We start from the raw sequence: 18,654 nt of genomic DNA on the forward strand, positions 1-18,654 counted from the left end.
TGTGTTGAGTTACTCGAGGCTGCTAAAATGCTGTCATGCTACAGAGGCAACTATATGAAGGAAATTATGTCTCTATTGAAAGTGCTCCATACAGCTGAAATCAGGCCACCTATTTAGGTGTCAGGTTTAGATTTTTCATTGTAAGCACAGAAACTTGAAACATTTTGCCCACATGTGTTGAAAGCTACGAAGACATTAAAGATTATTCATGGAATAAATATTCATTTGCAGGAAGAGTTGGGGTTTTTTTTTAACACATGAGTATTTCAGGCAGCATGTAGCGCTGGACACCCCCGGTCCTCGAGCACGCAGCCTGCGAGGGGCAGAGTTACTGTGAGCAGCAGCGCGTAGTTCTTCTAAGGGTGGTCTCACCGAAGGAAGGCCATCTCTCATCCTTCTTTTCCTTTTTTTTTTTTTTTTACCTGTTTCCCTGTTCCCACCTCCTTGTTTTTAGGGTTTTCTCAGCTCTGGATGGAAACTGCAATGTTTTTTGAGCTGGCTGCAGTATGGCTCGAACATTCCCATCCCTAATGCAACTGACTCGGCATAGATGAAGAGTTTGTGTCTTGAAGAAGCCTTTTCCTTCCCTTCCTGAGGAAAGGTTCTTCAAAGTGGGAACTCTTCTTGTGTCCTGGTAGCTGCCAGGTAGTTCCCTTCCTGTGGAGCTCAGTAACCATGGTGCCATCAAAAAAAGAGAAAGAGCAGAGCATAATCCTGATCAGCGATGATGAAGCTGAGAGCACGCTTGGGAATTCAGTTCTGTTAGTAGACTCCCTGGGTAAGTACAGGGCTCTTGTTGGCCATGAAGTTGGGTAAAGCTCTTCTGAAATAAACTGAAGTAAAATGTTATGTGATAAGCTTGAAATGTGGCTTTCTGCTGCTAGGAAAACAGAGTACTTCAAAAATAAGTCAAACCAGGAAGAACTGTCCTTATTTGCCAACTATTGGGATTTCTTTGATGGCATTAGTTAACTTAAACAATATTTCTGTGCAGTTTCAAAATATTACAAATCTAGCTGAGACTAGGCCTTTTCAGTGTCAATTGGATTCTTTGTTATTAAATTACCTCTCTTTTGATAGTATGTGGAAGCTTTTTTTCCCTGGGACAGTGTAACCATTCTTATTAGCACCATATGAACTCATAAGAACATTTGTGCCTTGAAGTGTTTTTAAAAAGTGAATGTCAATAGCTGGGTAAAATTGTAATGAAGTTGTAGTTAACCTTTATACTGATTTACACCTCATATTCTCTTTTCTGCAGAGAAGTCTGCCCTGGGAGAGGAGAAATCTGCAGAAGTTGTGGATGAGGAATGTGAACTCATGGTTACTTTCTGTAAACAAGCAAAAGTGATGCCTCATGCAAGATATGACTGTACAATGCACCCATTTGAGTATGTTCAGTGGTGGGGAGGTTCATATGAGGGTTTCATCTTCCACATTTAGTCCAACTTGTCAAGTAACCTTGTTAGCTTTTTAACAGCTGAAAGCAGAAGTAGAGTTGGATAAGCATGTAACTTGTTTCATAAATAACCTTATGTTTTTCAACTTTGTAGGCGAATGGAGTGTGATACCTGCTCACCCCTTGGAAAAAATGCTGATATTTGTAATCAGTGCTACTGCTACATTTGTGATAAACTAGCTTCTGAGGTAAGAAGAGCTGTAATCGAGAAACACACAACTTTGAGTAAACTGAATTGCTCAACAGCCTTTTTAAAAGAAATCACTCTTAAGCACACTAAAAAAATAAATTGTATGTGAAATTTGATTGTTTTAACTGTTCCTGTCCTAAATGTTGATATCTGTCTGCTTCACAATCCAGTCACTGGGTTTAGGACTAGTGGTCTGGCCAGTTGTTGGAGCAGACATTCACTTGCTATAAGCAAATGTACCTCCTGTTTGCTTTAGGCACGCAGTGTATTTCCTGGAATCAAATTAATAAATCGGACTGCTTTTCACTGTACTAGAGAAATGTCAGTCTTTTAGACTGTCCTAACCTAGGGTGAGGGAGTGGGTGAGTTGTGGTAACTGAGTGGGTGGTGATGCTTCGTTTGGGTTTTTCTTTCAGACAGTGGAATAGGCTGCCCAGGGAGGGGGTGGAGTCACCATCCCTGGATGTGTTTAAGGGTCGTTTGTATGAGCTGCTGGGGGATGTGTTGTAGGGGAGAACTTTGTAGCGTCAGGCTGATGGTTGGACTCGATGATCCCAAGGGTCTTTTCCAACCTGAATGATTCTGTGATTCTTAAAATTCAGAAAAGTTTGAACTGTGAGCAAAGTTGGAGTGAATATGCGTTGACCAACTGTTACCAACTTACAGTGGGGAGGGCATCAGCCCTAAGTGTCTCTAAGATATTCAGGAATCTAAATTACTATGGGCTTTTTTTTTGTTCTGTTAGCCATGATATCGAGTTATTGCTGTATTGGCCTCTTGCTCTGACCATCAAAATACTTCGCTGTGGCTTTGCCTAGGTGTGTAAAGGATGAAGTAAATTGTGGTCCTTCACTCAGAGGAATTAACCTTTGATTTGTTTAACTGGAAAGGAGGGGGCAGGGGGAAGAAAACCCAAAACTTTCTCCCGTTTTTCATGTTTTATGAAATAGTGCCAGAATTGGACAACCCCTTCCCTCTGTCACTGCAATGCACACAACAAAAGCAAATTCTGGAAGGAACAGCGTGACTTTGCCTTGGCTGGTGTTCTTGTAATGTTCAATTTGGAGCTCACAGATATAGACACAGACCTTCGGCATGGTGGTAAGTGTTAGGCTCTCACTCTGTCCTGGGAGACCTGTGGCTACTCAGTCTGTGGCTTGAGGGATGGCTTGTCTGGTCCACAGCTCTCCTTGCAAAGGCTTAATGAATTTTTAAAGTAGCAGCTTACTGTTGTTCCTCTCTTTCTGGGCCATACTCAGACCAGACACAGGTCTGCAGGTCCAGTTTGTACTTTCCTGCTTTTCTCCCTGTGGAAGAAAAACCCCAAAGCTTTCCCAGCCAATAAGATTTGGTGCAAGTAACTTGCTAAATATTTTATATGGAGTACTTGTGATTGTCTGTCTTTTCATTTTGAAAAAATAAAAAAATGCACTAACAATTTCACATCTCTCTGTTCTCTTAGGAAGTCTTCTAATAAAATTTATGCAGGAACTTTCTGTGGAATATAGTAAGTACCTGATTGGACAAAGAATGCCTCCCACAAAACATGAATGCTTCTGCCTCCCAAAATTTCCACCTGGGCAATGCAATACCTGCAGATCACGCAACATGGAGACTGTGTACAAGTAAGTAGCTGAGTTGTGTTGACACTAGCAGTACGTACTGGTCAGTGCAGGTTTGATTTCCTTTAGTCAAGTGATAATCAGAGTCGTGGCACCTGACACAGCAGAAACATCATTGAGAATTTGCTTGGCCAGTGAGCTATTAAATTGCACTCAGATGTAGTTTAAACACTGGCTGAAATGCTTCTTTAACTACATATTAAATATAAGTTTAAATAGATCTCTTGTGCTATACTAAGACACTCGATAATATCCCTCATTATTATAACCGGAGAAAGAATGAAAGTGAAGTCCATGTTTTTACTAATCTTTTTCAGAATGGGGTTTAGCTTTTTCTCTATGGTGTGTGCCTTTAAAATGCCTAAAGGAATGGTTGTGCAAATACCTTTTCGCTATGTTATAGATGCTTTTTGAGGAAAGTCAAGTCAATTTGCTCTCAAACCATAGGACGGTCATAATTTTCAGTTGTTTATGAAGTACATCATTGCAAACACTTTATCTTATAGACTACTTAACTTTCTTAGGTATTCTGGAGTTTTTGAGATGGTGACAAAATTTTTAAATGAGGCAGAGAGAGAGAGTCCTAAAGCTGCTGCTGTCATGTTACTGGGAGCAGCTAAAGAGATAGCGCTTCATAAAGACCCTGCTTTGTAAGTATCCAGTTCCACATCTAGTGTGTAATCTTCATTTGCTCCTCAAAGGGAGGAGATGCAGTGAGAGAGTTCTGGTTTTCCATTTATTAAGAGTAAGGACAGTGTAAAGATCACAGCCCTGATTGCAGCACAGTGAGAGGAAAATGACTACACCGAGGGAGAAATGAGATTGGTTTGGGGAGGGATTTGGGGAAAAAGAGAAAGTTAAAGGTTGAATGTGAGAGGAAGAAGTCAAGTGAGATTGAGTCATGAGGAGAGGAGATGATCTCCAGTGAGGCGAAGGAATTTGAGATGGGAACTTGGAGGAGGGAGGGTGACAGCAGAAGGTGGCAGGTGGGGTTAGTTCCCCAGGAGAAGGTACAGGGGCAGGGGAACTTTCCTGAGCGGGCAGTGCACAAGCTCCATTGTATGAAGGAACCTCTCTGACCTGGAAGGAAGGGGGGACATGATGTTCCTTGGGTCATAAGTTTTAGATGCCTCCCATAAGTCTGGAGACTGACCTGTCAGCTGGGAGGACTGTGTAATAAATAAATAAAAACAGAGTTTAAATACTTTCATCTTATTTATATCCTGGATGTTTCACGCTTGATTACTGTCTAGCTTGAGTAAGGTTGCAGAGCTTTGCTTTGCAAAACCTAAATATTTTGGGGCTTTAATTCAAGGCTTTTTATAAAGGAGAAGTAAACGTGGTCTGGGTTGGTTTGACTGGCCAGAAACAGCAGCTTCTCTGTAATTCTTTCTGAGGAACTATCAAGGTTTGCAAGGAGCAGGCTGGATACATTATTTGGGTATGTCTCTCTTTGTATGCTTGTTACGAGTCCCGCAGCATTCGCTGTAGCTACATGGGAGGTAGTTTGGCCCTCTCGGGTGGTGACGATACGCAGCCTTGCAGAGGCCCCCTAAAAGCAAAGATGTGCCCACGGTGGTCTAACACAGCAGGTTAGAGGGGTTGGTACTGCTTTACGCTGCGTGGGTCGGGGGGGAGGTGTGCTTCAGTTGGCAGGTACTGCTGTAAAACAATTCTAGGATATGTTTTACACTTTGAGCACTTGTTTCATCTGTTTGAAATAATTCTTATTAGCGTGATTGCTCCCAATGCTTTTTAAGGAAAAAGTGTTTTCTTAAACAGTTGAATATAGAGAAGGAGGAAAAATGCAAGTAAACAAGCCAAACATTAATTAGTGTTCTCTCTTAGAAGCTGGCAGAACCTTGGTCATACTGATTCATTAAAGATTGCTGTCCCTTGTCTGCTGCAAAGGTAAGACTTGTCTTATCAGATGGCAATGGGGTGGTTGCTGCCTGCAAACTTTCCACTTGCATGTAAAATGCATTTCAAATTATTTCTGTTCAAAGGCACAAAATAAAAAAAGTTAATGCCTTAGCTCTTAAAAGCCAGAAGTAAACTTGCATCACCATATCATCTCATGGTTCTGTAGCATCTGGAACTCCTCGTCAGGGAACACAACCCCACTGTACTGCTTTGGGTGGTGTTTGAGCAGAGCAAGGGCAGCCTGCTGCTGCCTGCCTGTGGACTGTGGGTGAGTACGGACAGGCAGAAGAGCACAGATGATAACATGTACCAGTCAGCCCTAACGATCAGGGACCTCAGCGTGCCGTCAGGTTCTACAGCTGTACACTACAAATCAGGACTTTTAGAAGCACTGTTGAATATTAGTTCCTTTCTGTGAAGGACAAAGACAATACCTGCCTTATTTAGAGCCACGTAAACATTCAAACCCTTCTTTGTTGCCTCAAAGGAAAATAACTCGGTGAGGAACTCAAAGCCAAGATGGATTACTTCTGGCTGTGCTCTAGGAGTGTTGTCTAAGGCCAGACCAGAAGGTGGTGTCAGGTGGCTACTTGTAGTTATTAAGCCAAAGAGTAAATAGTGTCTGTTAAAGATCAAAACAGCAGCCTTGTAGTATTCCATTGGGATGGAGTAGTCAGGGATGTAACATAGTAAAGTTCCCCCTGAGGCTGATGAATGAGGACATCGAGCTCACTTGGCTTAATTCATTTCTCATTTTAGCTTTATATTTCACCTTTAACCCGAAATTCACTTGCAACAGAAGGTTAATGAATTAAGAATTAACTTCTTTCAGGAGCACTCGAAAACAATTATATATTCTCACCTCTTATTTGAAACTAATGACAGGTATAACCTAAATCCTGTATCAGTTTTCATTTAAAATTACTATTCTTGAATTTTTTAATTTCTTTCTTTAAAAGAACAGGGAAAGGAGTTTTTTGTCTCCCTTCCCCAGTTCTAAAGGAGTAAACTCTTCTTTGTATCAGCATGTTGTCTTCAGTTTGCAGTAGAGGTGCTTTCACTAGCTGTGAAGCTGCCAGGAGCTCAGGTTGATCAGGTTGCTTATCGAGCTGATCATATGTTGCTTCAGTGTTTTTCAAATGTACTCACTGGGGATATTTGTTTTAAAGACAAAGCTGGCTGGGATTAAATGCAATACTGGTGTTTAAAAATAGTAAAAAAAGAGCAATACTGTTATCTATCTACTAAAAATCTCAAAAGCTTAAATTTAAATATAGATCCAAACTGCCTGACATTTAACCAAAAAAATCCCCAAACTTCTGTAGAGAAGTTTCCCATAGCATTAAGAAAACCACAGCAATTAACTAGTAATTCATCCAGGTTTAAGAGACTTTAATTTTTTTTTTTTCTTTTCAAAACATAGGATCACAACACAACTTCAGAGGATGCTGGTGTTGTGTGATTTCCCAAAGAGCTTGTATGAAAAGTTTGTTAATTTTTTTCAGTCCATCTCACTTCCATGTCACTGTTTTGGCTTCTCAAATAGGTATGTTCTTTGGTTTATGTTTACAGAATAACATTTTATACAGTGACCTGATTTAAAAACAGCTCTATAGAATGGTTCTTTCACTGGTAGTGCTAGGTATGAGCATTTTATGGGAAGATTTCAGTGTTTGTCCTGTCCTTACAGGAGTTGTTGTTTGATGCTATGGCTAAGTTGTTGTGCATATAGCTCTTTTTCCTTTTCTACCCACCCCACCCCCCCAGCAAAAAGTGAGCTGTAAACTCAAAATGTTTTATTGGTAAATCTTCATGTTACTTAAGAGAAATAAATTATGGTGTACAAACAAAACATGGTTAACAATGACTTTAATTTTGTACTTGCAGCTTGAATGTTGTGCCATGGGACCACGTATTACTGACCACTGTCTTAAAAGGCCAGAACATCACTGGCCGAAGAACGCAGAAAGGAAGAAAAGTTTTTCTGTGGGAAGCACTCCCTGTAATTGAGGCTCGAGTGGAGAGAATGGTAGACAAAATGAAGTAAGATCAGTTTGGTCTTGTTTGGGGTTTTTCATTTCATGAACCCAGCTTTTGCATCTCACGTGGTATTGACCACAGTGGTGTTTTCCTGACATCTGCGGTTTTGTATAATGGGGAAACATACAAAACAAAGACACATTTGAAGCTGTTTGTGCCCATTGCTTCTTATCAACAAGGCCAGGTTTTGAAGCTTTTCAGGGTAGAATCAAGCCGTTTGAACACTTCAAGACCAGAAAAGAATATTGAAGCGGATAATTTCTTTGGTTCCATAAACCCAGTAGGTTTTCGACGTGGATGTTTAAAATAAATTATGTTCATCAAAGGCTGACTAGGTGGAAGACAGCAAAAAAGGGCCTTCTGGTCTCTGGACCTGAGAAGTCTTTATTCAAAAGAATACAGTCCACTTAAAGAATTAAATTGAAAGGCAACCTCCTGTATTGTTTTACCAGAGTACAGAGATAATAGTGGATAGCTTCTTGGAACTTAGTTCCAACTGTCTCTTTCTGACCACTGTATTTCTCTCCTCTTGTGCAACAATCTCTTGTGTGGGAAGATCTGCTTCATTAATTGTAATATATATTTGATTGGCCTGTATATAGCTTTACACTTCCTTCCTCTTTCTGCTCACCCTCTTCTTTTTCTCTCCAGCTATAAAGAAGTTGTTCGCTACCTGAGAGCTGTGAAATGCAATGATACCAAAGGGTAAATAGCCTTTTTTTCTTTTTTTTAACTGTTTCTTTGCCTTAAGATTCCCAGTCTGTGTTTCCTCAATGTGCAATAAACTGGCAGACTGAAAAGCAGTAGGATTTGGGCAGCTGTTTGCTGGGTGAAAGCAGTACTGCATTGCAACTAACTTCTGCCTTATTGGATGTAACTTACTAGTGGTCAAGCATAAGCAGATCTATTGTTGTAAAACTTGTATGATAACAAAAATCAAACATTCATTTCTTCTTTCCAGGTTAAGAGACCTCCGAGATAAAATCCCCTTCTATTTGTGTAAAACTGGGGACTTTCTCGACGCTGCACATTCGCTGCTGTTTCCTGTCAACAGCCTGGCCTGCTGCACGGCCTGCCGGGTCACGCCGGGGCAGTTCGAGGTCTACCTGAAGATGTTCAGGACAGGCAGTGTCCCCATTGGAAATGATATACTAGACTCTGGGCCCTGGATTACAGCTGGCAAGTGTGACTTCTTGCTTACATGTGTTACTTAATTACAGCTTGTACTTCTTTATTAAATCCAGTAATTTTCAGAGGGAATCTCAACCCAACTATAAATTGCCCAGACTAAAGCATGGTACATAACACTAGGCAGGAAGAATGTCTTTACAGCTGAGCATTGATTTGTTTAGTACACTTCACACAAAACGCTAGTTTTGTCAGCTGTGAAGTTGCTTTGCTGAAACCTGTTAAAAGAAAATACAAAGCTCTCTGTTACATCATGGCGTTACCAATGGCAGCGTGTAACGTGGCATTATGGTATGTCTCAGCCTTGACCTTGAGAATAAATACTTCCTGATGGAAAGGGCTTCATGATCTGTATGTTACATTTTGTCATTAGTTTAGCTGTGGATGACTGATGAGCTGCCTTGGGGTGTGCTATATCTCAAGGCATATTCTGAAATGAAAGATTTATTTTGGAGACATTCAGCTACTATGGAATTCTTAGACATATGTGATGCAGACAGTGTGTATCGTACTGTAGTGTGATGTACATAAAGAAGACTTTGTTCTGTGATGGCTCAGTCTAAACTGCATTCAGTTCTTTGCAGCTTTCCAGAATAATATTTTACAATTGATGTTGTTTTTCTACTCAGAACCTACAAAACACTGTAAAATAGCTGTAGACACTCATTTGTTTCTTTGTTAGGTTTCTGTAGAAACAGCTCTGCAACCAAGTTAATATCTTGTTTGTATTCATGCTCTATAGTTATTATGAGAATATAAAATATGGTTTTAATATTTTTCTTCTTGCAGGGTCTCCCTTGAAAGATGGTGTTCTGATTAAGCAGGCGCTCAAACTCCTTTACAGTAATGTGTTGCTGTACAGAAATGTGAGTGTATTAAACCTGTGTTTGTGTAGCCCATTGCCTTTTTCTGTACATTACCTGTTTTGTCCAATTACTTCTCTATGCAAGGATTTACTATCAGAACCCTTTTTTTTTCTCTGAATAGTTTACCCCTCTGAACGGATTTGACTTTGTAAAGCAAATGTTCTGCTGTGTTTCAGCCTAAATGCTGGAGCTCCCTCATCATGATCCTGGGTAGTAGCAGTTTGCTGGAAAAAAGTGGGCACCTCCATCCCCTATCACTGAAGGAGCCACCACTTGACTTCCAGAAGGTAACTGCGCCAGTACTATGAAGCAAGAGGCTGTTGTCTTGGTTTTACACAAGACTTCCTTTTGATGTGGGCATTGGCTCATTCTAAATACTAAGGTTAACTTTACAGTGCCTCACTGAATGCTCATGCGATACGTGCTAAATGTAACACTTTGCAAAATGTTGTGTTAAATGCAACAGTAAACAGATTAACTCTGCTTGCAACTCAATGCCTGATACTGATTCTACATCCTTTAATGTTGAGATGGATCAGATAACACAATGGATATGAAAGCAGTTTAAGAAAAATGTGCTCAGGTAGCCCTGAAGAGTCAGTATCTGGGTATTTTCACAAGAACAAATATACCTACTATGCTTAGCAGACAGCTTAAAACAAAGAGGTTATGTGATATGGTTTGGTTAGTACTTTAAAGCCTGAACTTTCCTTGAGTATGGTGTTGAACAGTCAGCCTCCAATGTAAAAATGCTGAAAAAATAAGTAAAAGCACATCAGAGAACCATCTTGGGCACTATTTGTTTGTAGAGTATCTGGACATCCTTTCCCCTTCACTGGTGACTGATTACTTCTGTTGCAGGGGGTGCTTGCTGCTGGTGGTGGCCTTTTGGAGGAACTGAAGGCAAAAATTAATGTTTCTTTACCACCTGCTATTTTCTCTCCTCATGTAAGTGTGCTTGTGGCAATAAGGAGACTTACCATTTGTGTTATTGTGCTTGAAGGTACAGCAGTATTGAAAACAGTCAGATTATTATGAAAAGCTTTTAGGAGGGTCTTGAAGATTTTTTGGGGAAATCTGACTGTTCTTGGCACAGTCTAAAGGCTGGAGCATGTATCTGAAGGGAAGAAAACTATTAGGGTCTGTTCTGGTCTGACACCACCTTCAACCTAGGACAAGTCTTACTGTATCAAATTTATGCATTTATAAAGGGGGGGGGGGTGTTTATACTTGATTCTGTCTTAACTTCTCGCAGGGTGATCTTGTGCTGTTTGACTCAAACAGGAGACTGTCCTCTGAGACTTGACAGTGTGCTTGTCTCAAAATTCAGAATAGCCCAGAATTTCTAAACTTACTTTGATTGAAGGTTTCAAGAATAGTGGAACCTATTTAAAGATAGCTTGAAATATATTCTGTATTAAATGCAGTCAATACATCTAAGGAACTATCTTACTCCTTTTTACTTCTTTTGAGGAAATTTAGCTTACTCTCCAAATATGTGACTCCTGGGCCAGATTTTTTTTTTTTTTTTTTTCACCCCTTTAATTCTGTTTCTGTGACAGTGTGAGACTTCATGTTTCTATGAGGACTTTGAGAGCACCAGGTGAAACGTGCTGTATAAATTGAAGTAACTGTTCTATTCCCCTGTCTGTTAGTCTTCATAAGATTCTTCGGAACATGGTGTCGGACATCCAACCTATCTGATCAGAGTGGTATTGACTTAGTGCTGATTTGACTGGCTATGATATACAAGTAGTGGGAAACTGGGCTTTTAAATAGCTGTTTTCTTTTTGATATCTCTTCCTGTAGTTGCAGCATGAGGCTTGTCTTATTCTTGCTGTGCAAGCAATACAACAGATGCTTTTCTGTGATCTTCCGTACTTGACTTCCTTCTTGGAGATAGCCCTGGCTTTTGGGGTGAGTCCTAGATACTGATCTCTGTTCTAAGAGATGAAAGCAAGTTATGTTGAAAATCTGTGTAACACCAGCTTGGAGATTTTAAACACGTTTAACTTGGGTTTTTTTCCCCTTTAGCTTTGCTGAACTCTATTTTAGTCTGTTTTTTTTAAGAAATGGTTGGCAATTAGGTTAAATCACTGGTCTTATTTTGTCGCTTCCTAGAATAACTTTTGGGCTCTGAGGCTGTTATTGGAACATCTTTCCTATGAAGAACACATTCTCCATGGCACCGTCAACCTGATTTTGAGAGATCTAAATCGTCAGAAAGCAACAATGCTAAAACTGTGAGTAAACACTTGTCCCCTGAAGTCTGTCTGTTTATGGGGACAGTAAGAGCAGTCCCGCAGCAGTAATGTTCAGCCAAGATATAATCCTTAGCTCTTTGAAACCAGCCCAGTGCTGTGGGGAAGACGAGAACACAAGTAACATGCTAGGGATCAATAGGAAAGTTGTCTCTGTTGATCAGCTGTGCTGCGTTTCCTGGTTTTGTATTGCTTAGGTGGGAAAACCTTGGTCCCCAGTACGTGGGGGAATTCCTTTGCCTGTTCCTGACATGCAGACATAAGAAGATGCAATCCATTGGCCTGTTCACTCTGAATATTATTATGGAGAATCTGCATATGTAAGTGTGAATATTCATCATGGCCAAATAGAAAATCATTGTGTGTTGCAACACAGATGGTAGTTTTCCTCTTAATTAACAGTCAACTCACAGTTCATTCTTGCTTTTTATTCTTCCCTGTTATTAGCAGTGGTAAGGATACTGAACACGATGGTTTGGGTATTATTTGTGTGTTACCTGTTGCTAACAAATGGCCTTCTCACTTCCCAGTGTTATGAAAACACGTTATCTGCTCTTGGCAACCCTGACCAGTCATCGAGATTACAGATGGTACAGTCTAGTTCTGTTACTTACAAATAGTGCTGTCATCCACTACAACCAAAAAAATCTTAATTAGGATTTGCAACAGAGTAGCTACTGGACTCTAAGGAGGCATAATACTCCATAAAACTTTATTTAGAGAAAATAGTTGAAAGTATCTCAAAATGTATCTACAAGAATACAGTGGGTGTAGAGATGTCAATGTTCCTTTTAGACTTGTACAAAGCACTTCATGCAGTGGTGAGGGAGTAGATCCCCACCGAAACCTAAAAATTCAGGGATGTATGTGCACCGTAATACATCCTGAGGACAGCATTAGGCTTGTGCCTGTCATTCCTGTCCTCTTTTAAAAATAAGAGAAACGACTTGCTCTGCAGCAGCATAAAGCTTCAGTGGGTTGGGAAAACAGTTCTGAAAAAATTGAGTCCTTTATTTAGATTACAAATGCTAATAAACACTGGTGTGTCACTTTTAAAACTACTGGCTGTTTATAAGTATAGTCCTTTAGCGTGATAGACATTAATGTATTGACATAATAGTTTTAAAATGAATTGGCTGTGGTTGCATACTGGAAGGCAGAGTAATTGCCTGCTCGGGCGCTTCTAATTCACACGTAGCTGATGGCAGCAGAGTAACATTGAGAATTCACCTCTTAGTAACTGTCTTCAGTGGAAATCATGGACATGTAAGTTGTCTTTCTTTGTGAAATACTGTTTCGTCTCTCCAGCCTTTGCTGTGTATAGCTGAGAAAATAAAACACCTAATTTCACTCAGTTGTGCATGAGCTAAGCTGTATTTTACAAATTTGCAGTTTCAATGATTGTCTTTTTTTGTTTTGTGAGGTTTTATGGTATGCTCTGGCAGGGATCCAAGAGAATGCAATGAAATCCTATTTCTAGAGGTCTATCTTTGTCTTAATTATTTTACTGTACATCTGATGCTGAAGTGATCTCCATTTGGAAGCTGAAGTGAATTGCTGGATAGTCTTTCTTGTAAAGCTTTGATCAATGCAGAACTCGGAGGGGCTGAGACTGGGGGCAGGTGTGTCCCTGGGAGAAAATGGAGTAAGACTCTGTATCTGTTTTTCAGGTGTCCATGGGCAAAACATCTTTGCAACTTCTTTCACAATGCAGTGAGTATCTGTATTTTAAAATTTAACAACAAAGCGTATCAGTGACAACTATATTACTTATCACTTATTTATGTATATCAGTTGATATGTATCAAATATATCATGTGTCAGTGTCACTTGTTATAACACTATTATAAAAATTACTGAAGTACACTAACTAATTTTCTTTCTCTGCCCAGGGATTAAGGCACCTGCCCCTTGGTGCTGCAGCTCATCATGAAGTCTCCAAGTTCATAAACATTTTTGAAAAACTGTAATTTGGCAAAATCTTCAGGAATATTTTTCTTCCAACTTGTCTTAATCTGAGAAATCTCTCCCTGGAGTCCCTTTGGTTCTCATCTCCAAAAAGATCCAGCTAAAAACTCACTTCAGACAAATCCAAAGATAGGATCCTTGGTTAAGATGGTGAAGAGTGGCGTTTCAGCAGATATGTTTTGGGAATTTCCTTTCTTGCAGGTCCATGTATTAAAGCAGTTGTTTAAAGAGATGGTGGGTTTCAGTTTCTTTGGTGGTTTTTTTTTAAAAAAAGCTGGTCTAAAGGGAGATGCTGATTTGGGGGGAATGAGGGGAGAAACATCGATGAAGCAGGAGGCAGCACAGGTCTCTACTTCTGGTGTGTTGCAGGGATGCGCTGTGGGCGAGATGTCTGCAGCAGGAAAACTGCCTCTCCACGGGTGTGCAACGGTATAGTAGTGCTGTTTGCACACCCTCTTTTCTTTAGTGTACAGTCATACAAAATGAACCACTCTGGAGGCTGAAGGACATTAACTGAAGCTTTCTTACTTGATTCAAGAAACCAGATTCAGGAAGGCCTAATGCAGTAAATAGCTGGTTATGTTTGTAAGAAAAAAAAAAAAAAAATCTAATTTTCAGGGTTTTCCAATTGTGGGGCTTTTGTTTTAGTTTCTACAATAGGTGACTGTTAGACTGGTGCTGAGGGTTCTCTGGGTTTCTCAAATCCATGTTACAGTAGCTAAGTATGAGTTAGCTTTTGAACTGTGGAGGTAAAAATAGACAAATATTTCTAAGCCTGATTTATACTCTTTGCCCCACTACGATACCTGTCTGTGTTGGTTTGGCAGTCAAGGGAAAAGCAATTTTAATATGTGATGAGCTGTATTTTGCACATTTAAGACTTTCAGTGGCTTTTGCAGCTTTTGTTAACCTAAATAAGCCACACTAGTCAAGGTTTCTACAAAAGCGTACATTTATCTAAGTTGGCACAATGTTAAATAAAACTCCATAGAAATACTGTTGTGTTGTCTGTTCTGGTTTGGGGTTTTTGGTTTTGGCTGGGGTTTTTTGTTGGGTTTTTTCTTTGTTTGTTGTTTTGGGTTGGTTTTGGGTTTGGTTTGTGGTTTGTTTTGTCCTTTTTTTTTTTTTTTAATTAAATGGTGCTCCCCTCATAGTCAGGAATCTGGCTCTGCGATTGCCACCTGGGCTGGCCATGCTGTGTCTTGTTCTGGTCTGTGCTGCTGGAGATGCACTGAGGGGTTTCATTCCAGCTTCCAAGAGGCGTTTATGCACGTTCTTAATAAAGGGATCTCTCATGTTATGGCTGAAGGGGAGGAAAACAAGGCTGCAAATGTTGATAGTCTTGGTAGGTGCTGTACCTGTGTTCCCTGCTTTTGCTCTGTGCAAGAGCTTTCCCTTCCTGACTGACAGTCGGGCCTGTGATGCTCCAGTGCTTTCCCAGCAAGGCAGAGCATGGGCAGCTCTTCTGAACTCTCCAAACTGTGTTCAGCCCCGGGCACGCTCCCGGGAAGGGGTTACACTGTGTTTTGTTGCTTTGCTGGGAGTGTGGAAAGACAACAGCAGCACCAAGTACAGCCCTAATACCAGACTGAACTTGGGCTGGGTGTAGACTTCAGTGAGGGCAAGGGTTGTGTTACCCCTTGGAGCCTGGATTTACCATCACAGAGAAGGGCTAGGAACTGCTTATTTACTGTAAGTAAACAACATTTCTATTCATTATTTATCTGCTTCTGAATTTTAATGAATTATAGAGGCCCTTATAGTGAGGATTATACTATAGATAATGGTATAATTTTCATGCATGAGAAAAAGACTTTTTCTGAAGATTGGTCCTGGGTTGGATGGACGGTCACTACTACCAACCACAGCAGAAAGCCTCTTCCCGGTATCCTGAGACTATGACTAAGTATAACCCCAAAGGTAAGCTGAAGGCTGGTCTCATCTGCTTTGCTCCAGGTTTAATTGAGATGAACAGAGCTCATTAAAAATTGAAATGCGTAGTTTGGAGAGGAAAATGGGCGCCTGGAGTTGTCTCATCCAAATATTGTATTTTAGCAAACACAACTCTGCTGTTTTAGCAAGTGTATGTACAGCTGATACTGCCAAATGTTTGTGAGTAAGTGCCTGTATCAAACATAAAGCTTCATCTGGAAACAGTGAAGTCTGATGTTCTTCAAGTCTGGCCCAGGAGCATCTGGGACCGGCCGTGGGGGTGGTTTGCAGAGCAGTTCTGAGGGTGGGAAGCCTGAGCCTGTTTCCTGGCCACATGCAGTGATGGTGGAGACGACGGGGGTGTCATGTCCCAGTGGCACCTGCAGGTCGCATCCCAGCATCTCTCTGGCAAACAAAGCCGTTGTTGACTCCAAAACCTGTGTTTTCTCTTGTAAACTTAAAATCACGGTTCTGACTGCAAAGTCATCTGACACAGGACTTTGCTCCTTTTATTTTAAGGGGAATAATATTGAATGTGAATAAAATGTGAAATAGTTAGGGACAGGGTTTCTGAAACATGGTGCTAATACACTAATTGTTTAGGGAATTTTCAGTATAATATTTGAGAACAAACCCACCCCCCTGCCAGGTACTGCTGGTAAACCCATGGGGCTCAGCAGTGTAAGGTGTTGGTGACGCTGAGCCTGAGATCTTTCTAGATTGGAACAGAAAAGGGGAAGGAGGTGGCTTCCCCCTCTCAGCCCCAGGGATCAGGGTGGATTTCTACAACAAAATTGTCAGGGTGAGACAGCACCACACCACAGCACCAGTGCGGCTGAGGGTGATGCCCAAGACCCTCACCAAACCTGCTGCCGCAGCCTGTGTTACACTTCCCAACCGCGGGGGCTGTGAGAGTGCTGAGACTGTTTCTACCAAGGACACTAATTAACCTGCTAAATGAATTTATCTGTTTGACGTGTGCACCAGAGAATGGAGTTATCTAAAACACCATCCCAAAGAGAGCCATAATTAGCAGCCAGCACTGAGGGCAGACCCCCCTGCTTCCCAGGGCTAGTGGGGGCTGTTGGCCAGGGGAGGGTGGCTGGGGTGAGGGGCCAACATCCCCTTCCCTGCCTGGGCAGTTCTCCCCCCACTCCCAAACCTGCTAACTAACACAGGAACAGCAGGAAGGAGTAGGATGCAAATCATGGGACAAATGAGAGTCATGCTCTACCAGGTGCTGGCCCAGCCAGAAATACTCTGTTTTAATAACTGGACTAAGCAAAGTTTAAAAAAAAAAAAAAGCAAAGCAAAAAACAGCTCATTGCTGGCTGCCAGATTAACAGATGGCTACAATCATTAATATTGCAAAACTTCAGGAGTTCATAATTCTTTAATCTACAAAGCTGGTGGGTGTAGCTAATGCGAGCACTGCAATCTGCCAGGCTGGGGGCTGCCACCCACCCACCCACCACGGCCGGGGCTGTCCCGGACCCCGCCTGGCCAGGACAGGGCTCCCTGCCTGCACCAGAGGAGCCTGCGGTCAGGCAGCTGCTGCTGCTGGTGGGGATGAGCTTAATGAACCCCCTGGCCTTAGGGCTGGTGGTGATGGTGGCTCCTAAATTTACTGGGCACTGCACCCATGCAGCTCTGCTGGCCCCTGCTCAGCCCTCGCTGCCGTCAGATCACAGAAAATCCACAGAAATCCAATAACCCGTCTCCAGTGTCATTTTATCGTTAAAGCCAAGCCTTTCCCATAATTGTTTGGAGGCAACACGGGGAGATTATGATTGATGTCAACAGCCGGATAATCTGCGGTTCAGTTCGGTATCGCTGACCTCGTTAATAGGTGCTGGTGGCATTCGGAGCAGGGGGAGCGTGTCCTGAGCCACAGCCACCCCAAGGAGCCCCATGACTAAGAAAAGCCCAGCACTGATGCTGCAGTAAAAAAAAAAAAAAAGAAAATTATTTCCTTTGGGTGAAAAGCCTCATGCTGGGGCTGCAGCGGGCTCAGGGTTTGGCCACAAAGCAGCTCCCTCAATTCCTGGCCAAGCCCCAGGCTCCAGCATCTCTCCTGGAGAAGGCAGAGGGATGCTTTCACGGCTATCAACGGCTTGGGGACCCCAAGGGCTGGCGGGGACCCCAAGGGCTGGCAAGGGACCCCAGCTGACCCCAGCCCTGCACCGTCCTGCTCCGGGCACGTTGACGGTGCAGAGGCTGGTGGGGCTTCTCCTTCGGTCACGTCGGCGGTTCAGGACATCAGGCTTCTCTCAGTAGAAATAGCTTTGGTGGTTTAATGCAATAAAGGCTTCTGCCTGCTGGAAGAGGCATTCTATATATGTACATGTGTATAGGATGTATTTAGATATGTGTCTTTTTATATTATAGGTATATATATTTATTATATTTATGTATTTTATGTCATATCTGTTCTATAATACATATAAGATAATATAAACATCATAACTACACACACATAATATGAATAATCGATCGCCATATGTACATTACATATAGATGTGCATGTGTGTGTATGTGTAAATAGGTACATATGTAGACATAGACACACTTTTTTATTTTCATAATGTACATGTATATTAGATATTCATATGTGTTTGTATAATTGGGTAAACCCAGCCCAGGTGTGTTTTACAGCCGCCCGCACGGCCACGGGCCCTGGCCCCGCACGGATGGGTGTGAGAGAGGCGACTGGGGCAGTTTTTCTTTGTGGAAACCTTGCTTTGCTTTTTTTTTTTTTTTTTTTTTTTTTTAAAAAAGCACAACGCAGCTGTCACCATAATTACCTGAAATTTTTTTAATTCATTGTTTAATGAGATGGAGTGATGTGTTTGGTTTTTGGTTTTGGTTTGTTTGTTGGTTTGGTTTTTTTTTTTTCTTCTTCTTCCTCACTTTCTTTATAGTTTTGCTTTTGCAACAGTTACATCTCCTGCAGTCATCTGGCCACTTCGTGGGCTTTTTCCCCTCCCTGTAAGTCACACATTATAATTTTTTAATGTTGTTGCACTTTTCCCTTTGTGCTGATCCTGCCCCTTCAACCCACCATATGCCAACTGCTCACTTTTTGCATTTATCTGTTTTTTTTCTCCGTTTTTTTAGCTAACCACTCCCCGGTCCTCCGCCCCCCCGCTCAATCAGCATCAGAGAAATGGGAAGAAACAAGAAATCTGGGGAAGCCTGGGGGGGG

At 41.6% G+C, this 18,654-nt stretch overlaps 1 protein-coding gene across 3 annotated transcripts; it reads left to right on the forward strand.

Moving 5' to 3' along the window:
* The first annotated feature begins 456 nt into the window (after positions 1–456).
* LOC113485502 lies at positions 457–13,859 on the forward strand. Of its 3 annotated transcripts, none has more exons than XM_026858669.1 (19): positions 457–778; positions 1,262–1,391; positions 1,554–1,647; positions 2,600–2,750; positions 3,112–3,274; positions 3,796–3,921; positions 5,120–5,182; positions 6,618–6,740; positions 7,082–7,237; positions 7,886–7,939; positions 8,196–8,413; positions 9,212–9,288; positions 9,465–9,575; positions 10,150–10,236; positions 11,098–11,205; positions 11,410–11,531; positions 11,747–11,869; positions 13,220–13,262; positions 13,442–13,859. In XM_026858669.1, exons 1-19 carry the CDS (start codon positions 676–678, stop codon positions 13,517–13,519), a joined length of 2,130 nt encoding a protein of 709 aa, XP_026714470.1. In that variant the 5' UTR covers positions 457–675; the 3' UTR covers positions 13,520–13,859. The 3 variants fall into 3 exon arrangements, with proteins under 3 accessions (XP_026714470.1, XP_026714471.1, XP_026714472.1); XM_026858670.1 differs by having other exon boundaries at positions 5,123–5,182; XM_026858671.1 differs by lacking the exon at positions 457–778 and having other exon boundaries at positions 1,294–1,411.
* The last annotated feature ends 4,795 nt before the right edge of the window (positions 13,860–18,654 follow it).

The sequence above is a fragment of the Athene cunicularia genome (genome assembly GCF_003259725.1).
Source record: "Athene cunicularia isolate RWA chromosome 14 unlocalized genomic scaffold, athCun1 chr14_part1, whole genome shotgun sequence".
In the NCBI taxonomy this organism is placed as follows: Eukaryota; Metazoa; Chordata; class Aves; order Strigiformes; family Strigidae; genus Athene; species Athene cunicularia.